The 23,707-nt window shown below is 42.1% G+C and overlaps 1 protein-coding gene across 4 annotated transcripts in view; it reads left to right on the forward strand.

Moving 5' to 3' along the window:
* Window positions 1-23,707, forward strand: part of ddr1 (discoidin domain receptor tyrosine kinase 1) — a 68,088-nt gene that overhangs the window by 21,520 nt on the left and 22,861 nt on the right. For 3 of the 4 annotated variants that reach the window (XM_079693115.1, XM_079693116.1, XM_079693118.1), the window contains exons 4-11: window positions 4,350-4,425; window positions 5,949-6,101; window positions 8,912-9,059; window positions 13,077-13,179; window positions 14,463-14,649; window positions 19,068-19,314; window positions 22,372-22,518; window positions 23,106-23,162. In XM_079693115.1, coding sequence (XP_079549241.1) covers window positions 4,350-4,425; window positions 5,949-6,101; window positions 8,912-9,059; window positions 13,077-13,179; window positions 14,463-14,649; window positions 19,068-19,314; window positions 22,372-22,518; window positions 23,106-23,162 — 1,118 coding nt within the window. The remainder of the gene's footprint in view (window positions 1-4,349; window positions 4,426-5,948; window positions 6,102-8,911; window positions 9,060-13,076; window positions 13,180-14,462; window positions 14,650-19,067; window positions 19,315-22,371; window positions 22,519-23,105; window positions 23,163-23,707) is intronic. The other variant, XM_079693117.1, reaches the window with a different exon arrangement.

A 23,707-nucleotide genomic window follows, 5' to 3' on the forward strand; every position in this document is an offset into this window, starting at 1 on the left:
ATCTCAAAATCCTGACTTTTCTTTCTCAAAATCTCAAAATTCTGTCTTTTACCATAAAAATCTAAAAATTCTGTCTTTTACCATAAAAATCTAAAAATTCTCTATTTTTTCTAAAGATCTCAAAATTCTATATATTTTTTCTCAAAATCCTGTCTTTTCTTTCTAAAAATAAAAAAATTCTGTATTTTTTCTAAAACTCAAAAATTCTGTCTTTTCTAAAAAAAAAACTGACTTTTTACTCAAAATCTCAAATGTTTGTATTTTTTCAAAATACTTCTACCCTCGTCACCGGCTTGAGCTTCAATCTCAGGATCCATGTATTTGTGATCCTCTCCAGAATGGAAGTAGTCATCACATACAGAGCATCAACTAGTTCCTGAACAATGTCCTTCACATGCTGATATCCAAGAGAGGGAGTTACACGGTCACAAGATGGAGGAATAGAAAGCAGTATTCAATGTTTACTTCAGATTAGCTCCACGTCAGAAATAATCATGCTTGTTATATGTCTCTCTCCAAAGAGGCTGAATCATCATGTTAATCACATAGCTATCATATGCCTCAAACAGTCCTGATGCTCTTCTAGCTAATCACACATCCTGTCATGTTCACAGCTACAGTTGGGATACCTTTGTTATCAGGTTACTCTCATGTTGGAAGAGGACATTCAGTATTTTCCCATCAGTGTGTGTAGAGAGAGTTACTTAATGCATTAGTCCCACCAGTTATCAGGAGGCTCTTCCTGTAATCTCTCTGCACGTTGTGTGGTTACAGGCCTAAAACATAGACGGTATGCTTATTGTCAGACTCCATTTGGTGTCTGTACTCCTTTTCTGGGTTGCTTTCCAGTGAAAGTGGTTGTTGGGTAATGATTTAATAGAAACTTTTCCTGTAGGATATTTTTTGTTGAACCAGGTTTTCAACGAAGGGAATATTTTTGGGATTTGTACGGCAGCCAATGGGAACGGCCTCTCTGACCTGTGATTGGCCAACGTTTCCCCATCACAGGCTACATTTCCTGAAGCCCAGGCTTAAATACAGAGCCAAGGTGAGCTGTACAGTGTAGTTTTTCCCAGAACATTTGACTTTGACAATATGCTGAAAGGTTATAATAGATTATTTGCCAAGTGAAGCCAAACACTGACAGCCTAGCCCAGCTTTCAACAATTTATTTTATTTAAAGGAAAAATGGCTTTTTTATATTCCTTGCAGTCATTTGTTTGTTGTTGTGAGATAATGCAGTGCAGACTTTTCAGATTAGTTTCAATGAAACTGCATGCAATAGCATAACGGACATAAATTAATTTAGACTTGATGCTTACTGTGATGGATTACACAACTCCAGTGAGTTACAAGAGAGGGCTAATTGATGTAATACCATTCAGACAAGGAAAACAGTTGATTTAAAGTACATAAAAACATCTAATAATCATGTTTTTTTTTAAAGGAAGTATGCTAATTTTCAGGTTCTCTTTAAGTTATTAGCTGTGTTGTAAAGTGTTTGTTATTATTAGTAAATTGACTTAAATATGTGAGCAAAAACCTCCTCTGGGCATGTATCCTTTAACCAGGGGTGTCAAACTCAAATACACAGTGGGCCAAAATAAAAAAAATGGGTACTAGTCGAGGGCCGGACTGGTTCAATGTTTATTGCAAAACGTATTGAAATGAACATATTGCACATATTAAACCTGGAACTAACAAAGCTTAAATTATTGCCTTTAAAAACATGAAACATGAAATAATCAGTTGCATTCATTTCTTAAGACTCTATCTGCAGAGTCATTCCTTATGATTACATTTTCCCACAGCCCAACAACAGCTTCAAAAAAACTATTCCCCTCAAAGAACAAACCAAACATGCCCTGTTGTCATGAGAAAAAAAGTGCAGAAGGAAACATCCATGTAAACTCAGTGTGCTGCTCTGTGATGCTAGTTCAAGCAGATACTTGGCATCTCATCTTGGGTGAAAGTTCATCATTGTTTGGGGTCAGGCTCTGAGCTGAGGAGACCCTCAGGATGGAGTGAAGGTGTGCGTGCAATATACCGACGGGCCAGATCTAATAGTAATTAGAAATTATCCTGCGGGCCAAAATTAAATCCACCAAGGGCCTGATTTGGCCCCCGGGCCTTGAGTTTGACACATGTGGTTTAAGCTAATTTAGAACTGCTACTTTTAATGAGTTGGTTCTTGATAAAGGGTATTAAATAGTTTGATGCATTTTGAATTCCGTCCGAATCTTTCCACCTATTTGTTTAGCGATTTGACAGTAGATTATTTGTAACTTCATGTTCATTTGCTCTGATTTTTAGGAGAAATGATCTGTGTTGGCATTAAAACAAGAAAGGTCCAGATGTCATATTGATCATTTCACACAACCAGTAACTTGGAACATTGTATGATTGACTTGCTGTACTTTATGGCAAATGATGTACTTTAAAAAAACATTAAGTCAAGTAGCAGAGGTTTGACTGGAATAATAATATTCTCGTACAGGAACACTTTACTGCAGACTGATGTGTTCGTCTGCTCGACTCTTTTTTTCAGTCTGTTGGCACCACCAAGTAATTTGTCCGAGGTCTATTAGATCAGGGGTTCCAAAACTACTTTTCAGCCCACGACCCCCGAAATAACAGTGCCAGAGACTGGCGACCCCCTGTCGACGGGGGGGGGGGGGGGTCCATGAGTGGTCCATGAGTGTTTTTTTTGGTTAAGTGGTCCTTGGTATGAAAAGTTTGAGAAAACACTGCGCTAGTGGATTGTCAAAGGGGGAGCCTCGTTATTATAAATAATAATAATAAAAAATTCAAAAATCATTAAAAAAATGAATCAATTTTTTTTTATACTTTTTTTTTTTTTTCATTTTTATTTTGTAATCATCTCGCGACCCCCACTTTGGGAACCCCTGTATTAGATTATGATAGAAGATGATAGTGTGTGTCTTTTCCAAACCCACTGGCTAATTATATTGTCTGTCTGTCTGTCTGTCTGTCTGTCTGTCTGTCTGTCTGTCTGTCTGTCTGTCTGTCTGTGAGGTCAGATTCCTGAGAGCCAAGTTAGGCCTGCAACACGCTAAAGCCATGCACTCAGGGGATCATGTGTGTGTGTGTGTTCATTTGTCTCTATTGGTTTGTAAGGGCTGGGTCTCTTGGCTCAGTGTCTAACCATGTGGAAATGATTGTTAGCCCGAGCTTTGTTTTCTAAGAGTCACCGGGGACACTCTGGGGGAGAAAGAGAGAAGTATAAAACAAGATAAAGGTCGATCTCTGTGAAAGGTGTGCTGAAAGCTGCATAGAAATGAATTTGGTTTCTTGGAAAGGTGTAGGGAGGGATGCAGAACTGGTAGGTATTTCTCTTGCTCAGCATATTGGTTTCAGGGAGTGGAGAATAGTTGGAGGGAAAAAGAGAAATGAGAACGAGGGGCGAGGGATGAATACTTGGCTGGTATTTAGTTAGGGAGCAATAGCAGAAAAAGTAGGCAGAGCGTCGTAATGATAATCCTGCTGGCTGGTTAGCGGTTGAGCTCTGCCTCATTCCTCCGTCACTTTGTGAGGCTCTTATGTGTTGATAATCATCCTGTGGTCTTAAGTCTTGTTGATGTCACCCACCGAGGGGGACTGATTGAAATACCCTCGCCTCTGTCAGTGTGACCGAGTTGATCCAGTGATTTGTTTTGGCGGTTTTCATTTTGAGAGAAGCCCCACAGCGGTCAGAGTTGTGGCCTGGCGTCTCCTCCAAAAGCTCCTCGTACGAATTGATCCGACGTCACAGTCACACCAAGCCAACTTTGAGGTCTTCATGTGGCCGATGTGTGGTGGGAGTGTGGACTTTTCTTCCCAGGCTGGATAGACGAAGGTCACGCCGAGGGAAAATCTTTTTACTGCTGCATGCGTGTGGTCAGGAGCTGCGAGGGAAAGATTGAACCCGACACCAGATCTTGTTTTGAGGTTTAAAGAGCCAGTCGTCATTTTCACTCTACTCCTTTCATCCCCTCTTGATGTGAAGTTTCCTGCAGTCTCTCTCTCTCTACTGCCTACTGTGCGCCTGTAGCTATAGCCAGGCTTTCTCTCTCTTTCAGACTGCATTGCCCAATTTACAAGTCATCGTCTGGCTGCTCTTGAATCGATGTGTGTTTTTGGTAGAAGATGGTCGGACTGTTTGTGTTTTTGATTCTCAGTAGTGCCTCTGCGTGCTGCCGGCTCTGAGAGTTTTGATGTATTCAGTTTTGTTTGCTTCTCTGAATGTTTGGGTGTGGGACTGGGAATCGGTGAACTTTTCAGTTTTTATTTCAACATTTGTTGGGGTTGTTTTTTTGCTCTAACTTTTAATAATGCTGTGTTTCTCGCAGGTTGAGTACTGGAGAGGGCGATGGAGCCTGGTGTCCTGCAGGATCTGTTTTCCCCAGTGGATCAGAATACCTTCAGGTCAGACACTTTACGCTTCTCTGATTGGAAAAGTTAGAATTGGTACTAAAAGGGCACACGGAGAGTAGAGAGCTCCACAAAGGGCCCTAACATTAATGGGTTCTTCCTTGACCCATGCTACACTCCTCCACCAAGACTCGGGTCAGTAGTTTTTCTCTAAGCCTGCTGACAAACAAACCAGACCAAAACATAAGATTAGTGAAGTTTATAGTGTTATTAAAGTGTTTACCAGAACCTTTTGACATTTACTTTTACAGAATAACATTACATTGTTATCATTCGTTAAATAATTACTAAGGAGAGGACACAGAAGGTCATTGATGATTTCATAACAGCTTTAATCCAACCAAGGCAATGCTTTGGAGATTTAATAACTTCATGATGAGTTTGTGGGCTCTGTTTGCAGTAGAGTGCATTTTGAGGAATGTACTAAATATGAAGCTAAAGCCAGAGGGTGATTAGCTTAGCTTAGCATAAAGACTTAACCTAGGCCCCTGGCTAGCTAGCAGCACGCTCCCAGCAGCTCTGCGCCTGAACTGATAACATTTTAAATTGAACAGTTAATCCCCCTCAGGATGTTTCTACCACTTGCTTTTAAAAATGAAACTTCTCCTACAGAGAAACAACAAGGTGCATAATCTAATCGTGAAATATTAATAATAAAGTTGTTTATGGCACTTACAACAGTCATTCTCCCTTTTTGTACTAATCATTTTACAGTCCGAGGTCCCTCTTCTTTAAAGCCCATTGGTAGCACTCACTTCCTGTTTGGCACATGGCTGCCAATGACCCGACAATAACATGACCTTATTAAACTAACACGGTTGGTTGTTTAATTGCATTTCACCAATACAGTCTTTATTTCATTATAGTGTACAATAATCAATGCCATTTCATTTACATTGTAACATCACAGTACACTCACTACACTCCCCCCTCCCTCCCTCCACCTGCACATGCCCACACAGGCAAAACCAATAAATGCTTATCAAGATAACTTAAACAAGAAGAAAATAAAATTGCATTTGAGTCCATTTTTTATTAACAATGTAAATGATTACAGTATGTTTACCGTTATGACCAGACATGACTCTTTTTAGCAGGTTGAATGCAATTAGCATGCACTACCCACAATACCTCACCGAGGCCTGGGTTACAACAAACTGCCTCTATTGTGAATCTGTTTTGCCTGCAGGATGATATCAATAATATAACTTCATCCAAAATTCACTAGTGTGACATACTGTATTTAGCTGTTCATATGTTTCCTCTATCTAATTCCTTTATCAAATCAAATCAAGTTTTATTTATATAGCACATTTTTTAACGAATTTTGGTCAAGCCAAAGTGCTGTACATATAATAAAAATACCCTACAGTAAAGACACTTTACAGCAAATAAAATAGCAGAGTTTGTGCAGAATATCAGCATGAGAACACGACACCCTCTGTCTTTAGACCCTCACGGTTCATTTGTTTAGTGAGTGACTCGTGTTTTGATTATGTATTTCTTGTCTCCTGCAGGTCGACTTGCACAAACTGCACTTCCTGGCCCTGGTTGGTACCCAAGGTCGCCATGCCGACGGGCACGGGCAGGAGTTCGCCCGCAGTTATCGGCTCCGCTACTCCCGAGACGGAGTGAAATGGATCACCTGGAAGGACCGCTGGGGTCGGGAGGTTCGTCTTTATCTCTGTTAATTAAAACGGAGCAGCATGCTGTCACTGTCTCGGTGAACTCTGATGAAGTACAGTGACATTCTGAATGCCAATGAATGAACTTTAAGGAAAATGAAGCAAGTTCTCCTTTATTGATGGGAAGCAGCTGCATGTCCTGTGGCTGTTTAATATCAATGTCATGTTAAACACAGAGGGCTGTATAATTCATCTGTTTTAGATTTATCTGTTATTTTTTGGCGAGTGCAGAAGTCTGTCACGGTGCCAGAGAAACTGTGTCTTGTAACTTTTTCTGTTCAGGCAAGTTTTCAACGCTATGCAATGAATGTCTGACCTTGTGCGGATAAAGACTTCTTACTGTAGGTGTTTAACCAAGTGTGCAGGTGTGCGTCTTATGAGAAGCCCCGCCTTACATTTTCCAATGTAAGTACGCCAGGCTCTGTAGAATTCCAAGTATGCTGGACATTGGAACAGTCCTTCGGCGGCACTCGATGACGCAGTGGCTCTGGAGCAGCTTTACTCGACATTGAGAAACACCCTGAGTTTGGACAATGTCCAATATTTTCTTTTGTGATAAGCTCGGCACTGTGTTCTGTTACAATACTACATGATAGCATGAGGGATTTAATGTTTTTCTTTTATACCTCCAAGAGCGGATATTTCAGGGAAGAAATCATACCGTTTCAGGGTGTCCGCGGGGTCTTAAAAAGTATCAAAAGTTGATAAATCAATTTAGCGACTATGAAGGCTATTAAAAAGTATTAAACGGCATTTTCCAAGGTTTTACATTTTGTAGCTTGTTTTCAATAAGTATATGAATTGTCCAAAGAGGTTGTATTCTACAGTGTGCCTGAATGTAATCATTGCGTAGGTGTGTAGTGTGATTCTGTGTAGTTTATTTATGGCATCCAGTTGGATTTGACGTCATCTGAACAGAACATCGCACGCTCACTGCTTGATAGCGCGCGAAGGTCCGTTTACGCCGGTTGCTAAGCAACATCGTTATGGGGAAATGCAAGTCTGCGTCCAAATGGTTGGAAGATAAGGAGGAAGGACAATCAATACTGTATATAGTAAATGTGAGGTAAAGTGTGTCGCCAAGGCAACCGGTTAAAACTCAAAGTGGCAATGAGGTCTTGAAATGTATGGAAAGGGTCTGAAAAAAGGTCTTAAAAGGTTTTACATTTGACTTCAGGCTTCCTGCATATACCCTGTGTTTGGTTTCCACTTTCATATTATTTCAGAACATTGCCAAGCAACCAACACTCAAAGATTAAATGCCGATGTAAGTCTTGTGATGCCACAAAAACTGCCAGAGGCTCACACTCTCAGAGCAGTCCGCCTTTAAACCTAAGTGTATTAAAGATATAAGCCAGTTCATTCATAATGTATAATTCATCTGTTTTAGATTTATCTGTTATTTTTTGGCGAGTGCAGAAGTCTGTCACGGTGCCAGAGAAACTGTGTCTTGTAACTTTTTCTGTTCAGGCAAGTTTTCAACGCTATGCAATGAATGTCTGACCTTGTGCGGATAAAGACTTCTTACTGTAGGTGTTTCTCAATGTCGAGTACGCTTGCTTGGTAGCACATGTCTTCCGAGTCACTTGCGAGGCAAGAATACTTCCTGGCATTCGGAAAACAAAGAGTGGAACAGGCTAGCAAGTGTGCAGGTGTGCGTCATATGAGAAGCCCCGCCTTACATTTTCCAATGTAAGTACGTCAGGCTCTGTAGAATTCCAAGTATGCTGGACATTGGAACAGTCCTTCGGCGGCACTCGATGACGCAGTGGCTCTGCAGCAGCTTTACTCGAGATTGAGAAACACCCTGAGTTTGGACAATGTCCAATATTTTCTTTTGTGATAAGCTCGGCACTGTGTTCTGTTACAATACTACATGATAGCATGAGGGATTTAATGTTTTTCTTTTATACCTCCAAGAGCGGATATTTCAGGGAAGAAATCATACCGTTTCAGGGTGTCCGCGGGGTCTTAAAAAGTATCAAAAGTTGATAAATCAATTTAGCGACTATGAAGGCTATTAAAAAGTATTAAACGGCATTTTCCAAGGTTTTACATTTTGTAGCTTGTTTTCAATAAGTATATAAATTGTCCAAAGAGGTTGTATTCTACAGTGTGCCTGAATGTAATCATTGCGTAGGTGTGTAGTGTGATTCTGTGTAGTTTATTTATGGCATCCAGTTGGATTTGACGTCATCTGAACAGAACATCGCACGCTCACTGCTTGATAGCGCGCGAAGGTCCGTTTACGCCGGTTGCTAAGCAACATCGTTATGGGGAAATGCAAGTCTGCGTCCAAATGGTTGGAAGATAAGGAGGAAGGACAATCAATACTGTATATAGTAAATGTGAGGTAAAGTGTGTCGCCAAGGCAACCGGTTAAAACTCAAAGTGGCAATGAGGTCTTAAAATGTATGGAAAGGGTCTGAAAAAAGGTCTTAAAAGGTTTTACATTTGACTTCAGGCTTCCTGCATATACCCTGTGTTTGGTTTCCACTTTCATATTATTTCAGAACATTGCCAAGCAACCAACACTCAAAGATTAAATGCCGATGTAAGTCTTGTGATGCCACAAAAACTGCCAGAGGCTCACACTCTCAGAGCAGTCCGCCTTTAAACCTAAGTGTATTAAAGATATAAGCCAGTTCATTTAAACTCTCCTTTGAAAGAGAGAATGAGAAGACACACACTGAATGAGAAGTCGGAGCCCTGAAGCGAGGTTAATTCAACCCCACAGATAACAGAGGAGAGGAGCGGTGTACAGTGAGATTAAATATCTGTTTCTCCCTCCCCAGGTGGTGACGGGGAATGAGAACACCTATGACGTTGTCCTTAAGGACCTGGGCCCCCCCATCGTGGCCCGCATGGTGCGCTTCTACCCCCTCGCTGACCGGGTCATGAGCGTCTGCCTCCGGGTGGAGCTCTACGGCTGTCTGTGGAACGGTGAGTGCTTGTCATCTTGCAATCTACTTATTTATCTAAATAGTTATCATTTAATTTCGTCTTAAGGGTCTCCTATTATACTGTTTTTCATTAATATATTATAGGTCTCAGATACAAAACATGTCTCTGAAGTGTTTGATCATTGCAGCATTACCCATAATCCCCTCTGTTTCAGCCCTGTTTCCAAAGTGCTGATTTTCTGTCTGTTACTTTAGATGAAAATAAGGAGCCCCTCCCCATGCCCCTCTGAGAGAGATTTGGTTACAAAGAACTCAAGAGCCGCGTTCACACCGCAGTACTTTTCCCACTTTAGTTCCGATATAGTTCCGAAATGTCGCGTTCACACCAAAAAGAGCCGGAACTAAAATTAGTTCATGAGAACCTTTTTACCCCCTTTTCCGTCCCTGCAAGAGAGCAGGGACTCTCATGCGGCTCTCTTGTGAGAAAAGAGCTATATTTCTGATTGGCTGGGCGGATTGCAAACTACGCCCCGTAGAACTCAAAAGAAGCGTTGTGAAGCCACCATTTTATTATCCTTGCATTAGCATTATTAGCATTAGCCCGGCGCAGAAACGCAGAGAGACTAATTTATGGCAACACAAAATAAAACATGGGAGCGGTGGAGATGAGGAGGTGTCGGCGTTCTGGCGATTTACTCGGAAGGCTTCAGTAGAAGCTGCTGGGAGTCCCAGCAGCTTCTACTGAAGCCAGTCCCTAACTCCGGGGACTTCCGGCCGGGGATTTTGGGCGGCAGTAGGCCCTATACGCCGTGAAGTTGTTTGCGGCCTGCCAGTAAACCCAAAGTCAGTGGCTTCATTTGCCTAATCCACCCCCAGGGATTTATTCCGGTGTGAACGCGATCTGTACTTAGTTCATCAGAAATAAAGAGTTCTGATGAACTAAGTTCTCATGAACCTTTGTGGGAAAAGTACTGCGGTGTGAAAGCGCCTAATGGTGCTCTAGGAGGAGATTCAGGTGATAAGGGGCGGGGGGGTTACCTTGGTTGCTGATTGGCTAATGGTTACACAAGCCAAAAAATCGTTATGACATCATGAAGTGGCCAAAATGTTGATGTAGAAGAGACATGGCAAAGTGGATTTTGCATAGTAGATGACCTTTAACGTGCAATATTTAATTTCATATTCTGTTCTTGTATCATATTCTATTTACATGTATATAGACTTCTTGCACAATTTTTTTGTTTGTATTTTATTATATATGTTGCATTGTTGGAGGAGCTCAGGTCAGAAGAATGTCATTGCCATTTCTACACTGCAGCTTTGTGAATACATGTATGACAATAAACCTTTGAGTCTTGTGTGGAGGTCATGGAGAGAAATGAAAACACTCAAGAAAGCTGATGGACCTGCGGGACATTTGCTTTTTTAAATGTGTTTCTTCATTGTTGAATGCACTTAATGGAAGTCGCTTTGAATAAAAGGGTCAGCTTAAAAAGGCCCGATAAGGTTTTTGGGGGGTTTTCCCTTTCCTGTAATGTGTAGGTTTTGGTGCATGTAAATGGTCTGCAGAGTTTCCTCCAGAGGGAGTTTCTCTCCCACACATGTTGAGTGCCACTGTGCTTACTTTTGGTACACTTGGCTGAAAATACTTCTTAATTTCTACTTAAGTTACATTTTAATTCTTTACTTGTTATGCAGTATTTTATGACTGTAACATTTCTTCTTTTACTCAACTAAAAGATCATCTTCTACCACTGGTATATTCTGAGGCATGCCCCCCACCTCGATACATTAGATCCCATTACATAAGTTGAATGTAACTGAATCCACTATCATCCTAGATTTACTGAGATAAGAGAGTAAAAGGAGGATGTGTTCGATGGTAATGATTACGAGAGCATGTTTTCACCATACGTCCCATGCATTGACGTGTGGCATTTCATCAAGTTAACAGCCCCACTGAGGGTTTTCCCGGGTAAAGCCACACAGTGATAAATTGTCTCCATATTTCACAAAGGACACAACACTGACTAGCTGAGTATTTATGAGGGGCTAACCTCCTCCCCTCCATCCACCTCCTGCAGCATCAGTCCGCCTGTAAATCAGAACTGTCGCAGACCCTCAGATCCCGCTCTGTGTCTTCGGGGAGGCCCATCTCTCTAACATATTCACTGCAGCTCGTCGTCCCCCCGCAAGCCAGGGATTATACAGGATTTACAGAATGTCAAGTTTTACGCACATTCGGCCTCTCATCTCATCCGGTATCAGATGAAGCGGCCGCACGGTGTCTTTCCTGTGTTTATTGTTTTACATTAAAGTCAGACCTGCACTCTCTCACACATGCAAGAGCATAATCACATCCACAGACCTTTATGTGCAAACGGAGCATACTGCGCACATAGTGTAAATCCTGTGTGAAGCGTTGTTTATTATGGGTAGCAAAGCAGCGGGCTTTAGTGAGTGCTGCTGACGTCACCTCTGCTCTCGTGGAGCGGGCTGATTAGCTGTATATTGGAGTGGGAGGCTTCAGTTTCACCCGTTAATGTTGGCTGGGACTCTGTGGGCCTGGGCAGCAGACCGCTCTGTTTGTTTTACTTCTTAAAAAAACATCTGCAGCAGTTGCCCGTGCCAGTGATGACGATTTGAAAGGTCCCCTATTATGCAAAATCCACTTCTTCATGTCTCTTCTACATCAACATGTGTCCCCTCTTCTTCATGTCTCTTCTACATCAACATGTGTCCCCTCTTCTTCATGTCTCTTCTACATCAACATGTGTCCCCTCTTCTTCATGTCTCTTCTACATCAACATGTGTCCCCTCTTCTTCATGTCTCTTCTACATCAACATGTGTCCCCTCTTCTTCATGTCTCTTCTACATCAACATGTGTCCCCTCTTCTTCATGTCTCTTCTACATCAACATGTGTCCCCTTTTCTTCATGTCTCTTCTTCATCAACATGTGTCCCCTCTTCTTCATGTCTCTTCTACATCAACATGTGTCCCCTCTTCTTCATGTCTCTTCTACATCAACATGTGTCCCCTCTTCTTCATGTCTCTTCTACATCAACATGTGTCCCCTCTTCTCCATGTCTCTTCTACATCAACATGTGTCCCCTCTTCTTCATGTCTCTTCTACATCAGCATGTGTCCCCTCTTCTTCATGTCTCTTCTACATCAACATGTGTCCCCTCTTCTTCATGTCTCTTCTACATCAACATGTGTCCCCTCTTCTTCATGTCTCTTCTACATCAACATGTTTCCCCTCTTCATGTCTCTTCTACATCAACATGTGTCCCCTCTTCTTCATGTCTCGTCTACATCAACATGTATCCCCTCTTCTTCATGTCTCTTCTACATCAACATGTGTCCCCTCTTCTTCATGTCTCTTCTACATCAACATGTGTCCCCTCTTCTTCATGTCTCTTCTACATCAACATGTGTCCCCTCTTCTTCATGTCTCTTCTACATCAACATGTGTCCCCTCTGTGTAAAGAGACTCTGAAACTTTCAGGGACAAAGATTCTCTCTCTTTTTGTCCTGATCCATTTCTATAAAAACCTGTCTGAAAATGAGCTGATCACATTTTGGCCACTTTATGATGTCATAATGATGTTTTGGCTTGAGTAACCATTAGCCAATCAGCAACCAAGGTAACCCCCCCCCCTTATCACCTGAATCTCCTCCTAGAGCACCATTGAGTTCTTTCTAACCAAATCTCTCTCAGAGGGGCGTGGGGAGGGGCTCCTGATTTTCATCTAAAGTAACAGACAGAGAATCAGTACTTTGGAAACAGGGCTGAAACAGAGGGGATTATGGGTAATGCTGCAATGATCCGTTTGGTGTTTGGAGCCAATCACTTCAGAGACATGTTTTATATATATCTGAGACCTATAATACAGTTTTGAAAAACAGTATAATAGGGGACCTTTAAAGTTGGAAAGCTGCTAATGAAAAGCTTCAGATGCAGCAGGTCTGTCTTTTTAAATAGAAAACTAAAATATCTTTTGTATTCCCAATAGCATGAATAATCTTGAAAATATGTCCATGTTTCTCTGCAGATGGTTTGAAGGCTTACACGGCTCCGGTGGGTCACGTCATGCACCTCTCTGGCATGCCTGTCTACCTGAATGACTCCACCTATGATGGGAGCACTGAGCAAGGGTAAGATATTCAGCCTCTCTTTGTTTCACCATTTTCATTTCTATGTACAGTATGCCACGGTATCTCATCTCCATACATTCCTAGAAATTGCTGCTTTTGGATATTGTTTGCATGGAAATGCGTGATGAAACAGATGCAAATGTGACCAAAATAGTCATTCAGAAGGGGTTACAGTGAACATTGTGGAGTGATCAGTGGAATATCAAACTCCCCTCTGCAGCACTCATCACATCTGTTAGCACTGAAGTGGGGTCTCAGCCAAATCCTTCCTTGAAAGTTTATTCTAGTGTCCGCCTAATCGAAAGGGAATGACGTTATTTCTGTTAGTTGCTCAGGGATTTGAGGCATGTTTCCTGGCCGTAATGTTTTGTCAGGGAGTGAAGGAGGGGTGAACTCTGAGTTGGTGGGGGTCCTGCACGAGCATGGCTGTGAGGGTAATGGGGCTGAAATGTTTTGCTAGCGAGTAAGCTAACACGTTTGATGTAATCCAGACTTATCTGTAGCAGATGTGTGTAGTTCGCAGTGTGTGAGTAGGTGTGTGCGGGCCTGCATGTGCATCTATGTATATATCATATGCTTATTTATGCACATTGCATGCCTCTACATGAATACATTTGTAAATAGAAAGTGACGGCGGTCCACAGTGCAGCACTATTCCTGCACAAAACTACACGGTAACTCAGTGTGGTTTAGTTTACATCAGAATAGGATGCTTGTTAGAGCCACTTCAGCACATATTTATATCTGGGAACAAATATTTATCTTGGCATGACAGATTACATAGTTGTTGAATACCATGTATAATTTGTATTGATATAGGGGGACTATGTCAAAGTGCTATATTTTACTATTTATGACAGGTGTTGTTTTTTAACTTTGAACTTTATGCATTGAACAGATGGCTACTATAATCCATTAGTTGTTATGACCTTAAGCAAAAGTGGTGAAATTTAAGAATCAGGTTTATTGCCATGTAGGTTCACACATACAGTATTGGCTTTGGTGAAGATGTATGCAACAATACACACTTTATAAGGATATAAGTAGTAAGAGAGAGATACAAAAAGTGAACAATTTTGAAGAGAAAATAAAAGGGAAAAAAAGGGTTAGGGTTAAGATATATTGTTATACAGAAATGAGAAAAATATTCATATTTAAAATACTGATTCCTTGAGTCCAGATAGAACAATATTCCGGCCCGAATAATTACAGTCCACATTGATCAACACGTTGAGAAAAACTTACATTTACAGGAAGTTTACCTCTATACTGTGTGTGTGCAGGATGCAGTTCGGAGGCCTGGGTCAGCTGTGCGACGGCGTCCTGGGAGGAGACGACTTCATGCAGACTAAAGAGCTGAGGGTCTGGCCCGGGTACGACTACTTGGGCTGGAGCCGGGAAGCCCTCGGGCAAGGCAGCGTGGACATCGAGTTCGACTTTGAGAAACCACGCCTCTTCAACAACATGCAGGTAGGCAGTGAGAGTTTGTGTCATGCTTTGTTGTTTGTGTAAACAAATGAGAGGGTTATGCAGGACATTGTAACCCCACTGCAGTCTCACAGTGTGGAGCTGCCTGTAAATAAATCACTGTCAGAAATCTCATTCAGGATAAAGTTTCCTGTCTGTGTCCTAAGATTTCTTTAAAAAAATATCTTCTAATATAAATTGCAAGGCAACTCAATTTGTCCACAATTAACAGATAATGCAGAATCTACAGACTCAAGTGTTCACAATCAGTCTCATCTAAACCCAATCTAAATTTGGTGTTGTGTGTAAATGAATGTAAGAGTGTTATGCAGGACATTGTTATCCCATTGGATTGTTTTGTCTGTGACATTGATCCAAAAACACTGTCTCTGGCCTTGTAGTTAAGACACATACTGTATCTTTAAAAAAATGAAAAATCACTGATTAATCTACAAGTAGCTTAGGCGGTGTTTACACGGGAACAAAACAGGTTTTATCCGCTACCTTTCTCTCGCGTATAGCCCGTTCGTTCACACGAGGCCGTAACAGAACCGCGGAAACGGACCCCGCAAACGATAACGGGTCCCAAGGTGGATAGATCTGCAAACGGAACGCTCTGGGGGGCTAAACGGCTCCGTGTGTACGCCTCTATACGATAATTTAATGATAAGGATGAAGCCATAGCCCCGCCTCTGCTGCTCACTGCTGTAGCATGGTCAGTAGCTACTGCTAGTGCTACTGCTACTGACCATGCTACAGATGTTAGCGCAAAATCTACAGCTCCTCTACCACAACCGTCAGCAACAAGTGGACATGGAGAATTACATGAACAACATGTTGCTAAATCTACCGCGGGGCATAAACAGAAGGGCACCCATGGCAACCATGCTCGGTGGTCTTCTTCGCTGCTTTTGGTGTATTTTGTGGCAGAAGGACAGCGCCACTTACAGGCCCGGCATATGTACTACAGCGTTTCCAGTGGTCTCGTGTGAACGGACACGTTAATTGAGCCGAATGCGTGTGAACGGAAGACTTTTTTGAGTTTGCGCTCCCGTGTAAATGGGGTCTTTGTTGCATTGTATTATTTTCTTTCCATTTTTACAGCTTGCATCAAAACGGTGAACCATCCACTCGAAGCAAAACTAATCTCAGAGAACAAGGACTGTTCATAATGTCAACTTTTCTTGTTCCAGTCTTACACTTTCTCCTTTTCTTTGACCTCTGAGTGTAATAAGGTCCTGTGTAAATAAGATTGCCTCCCCCTAGACGAGATGATTAGATTTTTGAGCAGCTTGATGCATAAATCTGCATATTAAAGAGTGCGGCTGATTATATTGAACTTTATAACTCCTTTTATGTTTGAAAATGAGACCCCGTTAATGATAACCATGTGTTACGTGAAGACAAGTATGCAGACAAAGACCTTTTATAATGAATACCTTAATTTGGTTAATTAATTGAGTTTATGGAAGGACATTAGGCTGAGTTTCTTTCCGCATATGATGAAACTCCTTTGCAATTCGCACAGCTCCACGGCCTCTCAGACGAACTCCAGCGCAGAGTTATGGGCTGCCATCTCGTCAGAAAGCAACACTCTGGCTGGAAAAGCTCTGCAGCCATTTAATTAGTTTGAATGTGCCATTGTTTACCATGGGACAGTGCGTCTGGGTCCACCGCGTTGCATCACAGTTTTGTTTGTGTGGCTTTTGGTGTTAGTTTGTGGAGCAACAGAGGGGGAACGATAATATGAAGCAACCCAGTTTGAGTTATAACTGTTGTCTCGTTGGATGCGAGTAGGAATGTCGGTTAGGGTGGGATTTGTCCTATACATATTAAACAGTCCCCTAGTCAGTGTGACATGTAATCTCTGTGGCTTTTGGTTTTGACTGCGATCCAACATTTCTAAAATGTTTCCTCAGCTCTTTTTTTCTCTTTGCATATTCATTGTTATTCCAGTGTTTCTCAGTTACCTTTTGAAATGGCTCCCAGCGGTATTCCCTTATCCTGTTTTTCCTGCCTTTTCCCCTGTGGTTTCCCTCACTAACCTCAGCTGACACACACCGTTATGCTGGCCTGGCAGAGCGGATATGTCGGACACACGGGTCAAGTAAATACAGAGTGGGAACCTGAAGCTAATTCAGGCTTGACTTGTGTCTGTAGGTCCTAAACTTTCACCTAATCACGCTCCCAAAGGGAACCCTGCTCTCTGACCTTCTGTTGCATGACTTACACTTCCTGCAGGACCTTTACCACACTGGGCACCCTCTGATTTGCCTTTTGTAAAGATCAGGTTCTGTCCTCTGGGAATTTATGTAACTTTTCATTGTAAGCGCAAGTGAAAGCTAGGGGAAACGGAAAGATCAGAGAAAGCTCATAATGTACGTTAGATTTACGATGAAACAAGTGAAACATAACTAATGCAGCGTTATGTTCTCAAATTAAGCTTTGTGCAGGTCATTGGAGCGGTTTCCCCTGAAGGAGCAGTGCATTACTCCATTACTCTAGTTCTGTCGACTTAATAGACGCCTTACTGCTAAAACTCTCTGTGTGTGTGTGTGTGTGTGTGTGTGTGTGTGTGTGTGTGTGTGTGTGTGTGTGTGTGTGTGTGTGTGTGTGTGTGTGTGTGTGTGTGTGTGTGTGTGTGTGTGTGTGTGTGTGTGTGTGTGTGTGTGTGTGTGTGTGTGTGTGTGTGTGTGTGTGTGTGTGTGTGTGTGTGTGTGTGTGTGTGTGTGTGTGTGTGTGTGTGTGTGTGTGTGTGTGTGTGTGTGTGTGTGTGTGTGTGTGTGTGTGTGTGTGTGTGTGTGTGTGTGTGTGTGTGTGTGACCTCCTCCTTACCTTCCCATCTCTGAGATCTACAGTTTTGACCTCTTGCTTGTTTAACTCCCTCCTCCACGCCCCTCCCTTTCCTCCTCTTCTTCCTCCCTCCAGCCACGATGACGCCTCGTACATCAGCTTTTATGGATTCCTCTCTCTTTGGCCTTTCTCTGCTTGTAAAGATGTATCATCTGCTCTCCTCCATCTGTCTTCTGTCATCGTTTTCTTTTCCCCCTCCTATGTCTAACTTGTATTCTTGCTCAGCTCTGAGTCGTGCCAAAGCAATTACGGTTGAAACGGGAGGAAAATGTGTCAATGTAATTGTTGTGAGTTAATTTAATCTCTTTGTGTCTCCAGGAAGTATGAGTGATTAGAGCCCTATCTCCCCTGAGTTGGTCACTTGTTTGCATCAAAGTCAAAATCAACTTTATTGTCAATCTTTCAGTTTGTGTGAACAGACCGAGAGATCGAAATACCGTTTCCAACAATCCTGAATACAAAAATACAAATATGTATAAAAATGTGTATCCTATATACACACAATCAAAAGACACATTTATACATATGCACACATTAAAGGTGGGGTAGGTAAGTTTGAGAAACCGGATCGAGATACACTTGTTATATTCCATGGAATGCTCTTAACATCCCGATAGCAATGAATATCTAAAGTGGAATCATACATTCACATAGTAAATAAAACACTTAAAGTGGACCTATCATGCTATATTTGAATAATATAGTGTAGGACCATACCTATATATGGCATATTTATACTTTTTATTTTTCAAAATACCAAACAGATCATGCATTTTAGCCATTCCTCATTTCGCTCAATTTAACACTGTCTTTGCATGGGCTGATTCTGTGAGAACAGCACCATCTACAGGCCTGGCATATGTACTACAGCGTCTCCAGCGCTTTCCAACGGCAATGTCCGTGGCTGTCTCCTCCTGATTGGTGGAGTTGGCCCAATAGCCGTAGCACCACTTCTGTGACGTCATAGAAGTGTTCAAATCTGGATCAGTCTGTATCAGATCCGTTGCAGCCCCTTTTTTAGAGATTTGGGTATGGAGGAAAATAGAGAGGGTTGTGTTTTCTGACACTTGGTGAGTTCCCTGGAACACCGGGGACACATATTCATTTATACAAGACGTACAAAAGTGCATTTTGCATGATAGGTCCCCTTTAAGTGCTTTGACAACAAATCCATAAAAAAATATCATCTGTGGAAGCCGTAGTATTGTAAAAAGCACGACCAATCATCTGAGCCGGCCCGGCTAAAATAACTGGATGGCCTACCTGCCTGTCAGCCTTCCATCTGTGCACAAACTTATCTTGTGCCCTCATTGGCCATGTGCGCGTTCGTGTGTGTTGGAGGAGGGGCTCTGTAAGGAAGTGGCAGATTTTTTTCCGGTTGTGTATTTTCAAATTCTAGTGCACTCGAGCTGATTTCTCCAAAATTACCTACCCCACCTTTAACATTAAAAACACAACAATCAATACAAAATATATATACAAATAAGCATCAGGGTCGAGTTCATTCAGGTGTGTAGATAACTAAAGGCCTAACTCTTCCTCTTTCTTCCCTCATCTTCCTCCTCTAGGTGCACAGCAACAACCGCCACACTCAGGGCGTGCGAGTCTTCAGCAAAGTGGAGTGTCTCTTTAAGCCCAGCATCCTGCAGCCGTGGTCTGCGGCCCTCACGCTGCCCGTGCCCCTGGAGGATCTGAAGGACCCCTCCTCTCGACCCATCACCCTCCCGCTGGGCGGCCGGCCCGCTCAGATCCTCCTCTGCAAATTCTACTTCGCTGATCGATGGCTGCTCATCAGCGAGATATCCTTCCTCTCTGGTAAGAAACACGATGAAGTGAGAAGTTTGTTTCAACCCTCCTGTCGTGTTTGTTTCTCCCCCCTTACCTTTGGTGTTGCTGGGCAAATTTGAACGGTCGGTCTTAACTGCTCTTACATTAACAGACAACACTCGTTTTGTGGTTTTGTAATTGATGAACATTAATCTAGGGTTACACATTCATTTCCTGTGGAGGTATTTTTTGATCGGGAACACCAGACTCTAGGTCACATGTGTCAAACTCAAGGCCCGGGGGCCAAATCAGGCCCTTGGTGGATTTAATTTCGGCCCGCAGGATAATTTCTAATTGCTATTAGATCTGGCCCGTCGGTATATTGCACGCTCACCTTCACTCAATCCTGAGGGTCTCCTCAGCTCAGAGCCTGACCCCAAACATTGATGAACTTGCACCCAAGATGAGATGCCAAGTATCTGCTTGAACTAGCATCACAGAGCAGCTCACTGAGTTTAATGGATGTTTCCTTCTGCACTTTTTCTCTCACGACAACAGGGCATGTTTGTTTGTTTTTTTAAAGGGAAATAAAAAAATGTAAGCTGTTGTTGGCCTGTGGGAAAATGTAATCATAAGAAATGACTCTGCAGATAGAGCCATGAGAAATGAATCAACTGATTATTTAATGTTTAATGTTGTTTTTATAGGCAATAATTTAAGCTTTGTTAGTTCCAGGTTTAATATGTGCAATAAGTTCATTTCAATACGTTTTGCAATAAACATTGAACCAGTCCGGCCCTCGACTAGTACCCATTTTTTAAATGTTGGCCCACTGTGTATTTGAGTTTGACCCCCCTGCTCTAGGTGTTACAAAGTTGACTAAACCACTCAAAACTCAATGAAAGTGGTGATCAGCATTTTATGTTCAAATGCCTAATGTGGAGGATATCGTTTTTAAGCAATCAAATGTAAAATACATTGTTTATGATGTGAATGAAATAAATCAGATTCGACTCAAACATGACAGGAGGGTTAAATGTGAGATTTGCGTTTCTGTTGTGTAGATGTTCTTTTTTTTGGAGGTGATGTAGTACAGTGGTTTCAAATCTAGCCAGCAGTCTGCACATGAATGAAACGTTTGTCGTTGCTGTGTGCTTTGAATTGAACTTCTTTTAAAGTCAAAGACCTTGCTCAGTACTGGCAGAGATTCAACACAAAACATAATTTAGTTGTGCTCTACAAAAGAACATTTAATTTGCCTACTGTGAACTGTTCCATTTATTTGTATTAAAACACTCCCAATAAATGTAAAGTTGATCAGGATCAGAAAGTGTAAAAATGCCTGTTTTATCTCCCCTATCCACCTGTGTACAGTCTGAAACAGACGGAAAGCAAACACAATGGGAGTTTGGGGATCTTCTGGCAGAGATTGAGTCCTCTATCTGATTGGGAGTCAGGCAAACGGATCCTCTGCTCCTCCAAATTAGATTGCGAAGCCTAATTAAACTGTCCTCTCCACTCACAAACTCAGTCAGTCAGTTTAGCGTGACAAGAATCCGCAAAGTGCTCAGTGATCACAACGCCCTCAGGTAGCCGAAATCTATTCACCCAGCAGCGGCCTGGCATGTCTCTGGACTCGAGTCGGACACAAACTCTGGCTCCAGAAAGAATGGACACATAGTGCTCCATTAAACATATGAGCAACTTAAAAAATACTAAGAGATGTTTCATTGGAGCACTGTGCTCAAGCCATTTGTTACACCTTTTTGTTCCTGTCCGGTATTGGTATTTATTGTCTGGGTGATGATTTTAATATCTTTCAAGGTAAAGTTAGCATTATGGTTGCAATATAGAGTTTACACCACCCAATCTCTGCAGTCTCATGTTCTTTGATGGGACAGAGCTGACATCATGATTGTGTCCTCTGGTATCAGACTGTCGATGTTTAGCAGCAACTCACAATCAAGCAGGCATGTGTTGCTTTTAAACCTTCTAAAAGTAGGGCAGCTCGATTATGGCAAAAATCATAATCTCGATATTTTGGGTCAATAATTGATATCACGATTATTAAAAACGATTATCCATTTACTTTGAAAACATCAATTTATTGGAGAAAAAAATGTGAACAGTATGTTTTTAACAGTTGATTACCTTGAACTTTAAGTATAACTTTAATAATAAAAAAAATAACCGTTTTATTTCGATTACGTTGTTTTCGTAATCGTTGCAACCCATAATCGTAATTGCGATTTAAAATACGGTTAATTGAGCAGCCCTAACTAAAACACCATATGTTGTGCTTAAAAGAAAATAAGAAAGTTAGTTGTTCTCTCTCCTCTGGCCCAAAACAAAGTACATTCACTGGACAAATGGGGAAAGAACTCCAACCTGTGTTACATGCCGTATTAACTTTTGTGACACATAAACAAAACAGAAAACGTAATCCGACTTTAACATGCTGTCCCTGAGACATTAGTGAAAAAGGCAGAACCAAATTAAATGTCACTTATATATAAACCCCATAATTAAATGTGTTGTGTTGTGTGTTAGATGCTTTTATCCAAAGCGACTAACATACTACTGTGGTTATTTTGGGGTGAAGTGTCTTGCCCAGGGACACAACGACATGCTGACTGCAGTGGGACTCGAACTTGCTACCCCCTGATATCGAAGTCCAGCACACTAACCACTGAGCCGCAGCCCCTGATTATAAATTAAAACTTTGATAATCCGTTTTGGACAGTTTTCAAAAGCTCCACACCACAGACACAAGTGTTTCCCCCCCGCTTTGCAAAGAGTTTGCACACGTGCCTCTTATGGGCCTGTCTTATTGGATGTCATTTCAGTATAAAGCCTGTATTTGCCGATATTGCCTATTTTCAATCAATCAGATTTGTCAATAAGAACTGCATCAAGTCACGAACAACATGAAAATAATCTGGTGTTTGTCTGGAAACACAACCAGCTGTGACCACAGCCACTGTTTCCTAACATCTGGGGACAACAGGACGGTGTGTTGTTCCATATGAAAACTCCTAAACCCATAAAACATGATTGATTTCCATTAAACTGCCTCCCCCTCCCCACTCTTCCTCCTTTTTCCAGAGCCGTTTGACAAGGATGTCACAGAGACGGATTCATTTCCTCCGATTCCTCCCAAGGTTCCTTCCACCAGCTCCTCTGCTCCTCCTGTGAACCTCACCTCCTCCTCTCCCACGTCCAACTCCTCCAACTCCACCTCTGATGCATCTGGTGAGTCCTGCTTCTGCTCCACCCCATCTTCCTTCTCTTCACCTCCACATTTACTCTCTCTCTCCCTTTTCATCACCCACCTCACTGCTTCATCTGTATTCAGCCTGCCCCCCTGCTTCTCTAATTCTCCTGATCCCCCCCCTCATCACCTCCACTCTCGGTGCCCGTCACTTTCTCAGCAGTAGTGATGAGTGTGAGCATGTCGGCAGTGTATCTAAGCTTTGAGCCTAAAGCAGAGCCAAAGGCAGGCGGTGCCAAAGGAGCCCGTGTTGGACGAGCCTTCCCTCTTTATCACCAGCTCTGAAATCCTTTGGCCCGGAGCCAGACACTTGCTGAACCTTATTCAAAACTGGATGCTTATCTTAAAAAGTTTATTCAACTTAAAGTGCAGCAGGAATCTGGTCTTAAAGTAAAGGTCAAATATTTTATTCTGGTTTTTTTATACCTCAGTCTGACCGCTTAAAAGTTGGCATACACTTTTTTAATTTACATAACGAAATGAGCCAGAATCCAGAATCTCCTCATCACTTTCTTCTGAGTCTTCACTTCTCACACATTCCTCCTTTGTCCATCCCTCGCTCCTCCAGAACCCCTTCCCACCAACTCCTTCATGACGAACACCACCGGTAACTGGACGCTGTCAGGTGAGAGAGCATAAAAAAACAAAAATCAGACAAAAGACAGATGAACCCAGCTCCATCGCTCTGGCCCTCCTCCAGCATCCTAAAGTGTCCCACAGAGTATGAAGTTTAGGAGGAGGGGCTCCAGGCTTTGGCGCTCCGCTCTGTCCCGTGGGTTTGAAGATATACAGCTGTAGGAAAAACACTAACAGAGCTATAGTACATTATGTGTATGTACAATAACAACTTGGCTTCCTGCGGTCTCTCCAAATGCATGTTGTTTTTCGGGGGAGCTGGCTCTGTCGTAAATAGCTAAACAATGACATGGTTTTCTCTGGAGTGTTTGCTGCTTTGTCCTTGTGACTGGCTTTGGTTGAGCGGCTTTGTTTGGATTTATTTATTACCCGCATGGTGTTGAACTGACAAAAGAGAGGGGGAGAAAGCGGTTGTTTCCTGTTGTGGTGTGTGTACATGGTTGGCTTGTAAGTGTGTGCTTGCAGGTGTATATTTGTGTATGAACATGAAGTGTTTTATATGGCATGTTTTTTTTTTTTTTTTAACTGTGCTGC

Source organism: Notothenia rossii, assembly GCF_949606895.1.
Source record: "Notothenia rossii genome assembly, chromosome: 7".
In the NCBI taxonomy this organism is placed as follows: Eukaryota; Metazoa; Chordata; class Actinopteri; order Perciformes; family Nototheniidae; genus Notothenia; species Notothenia rossii.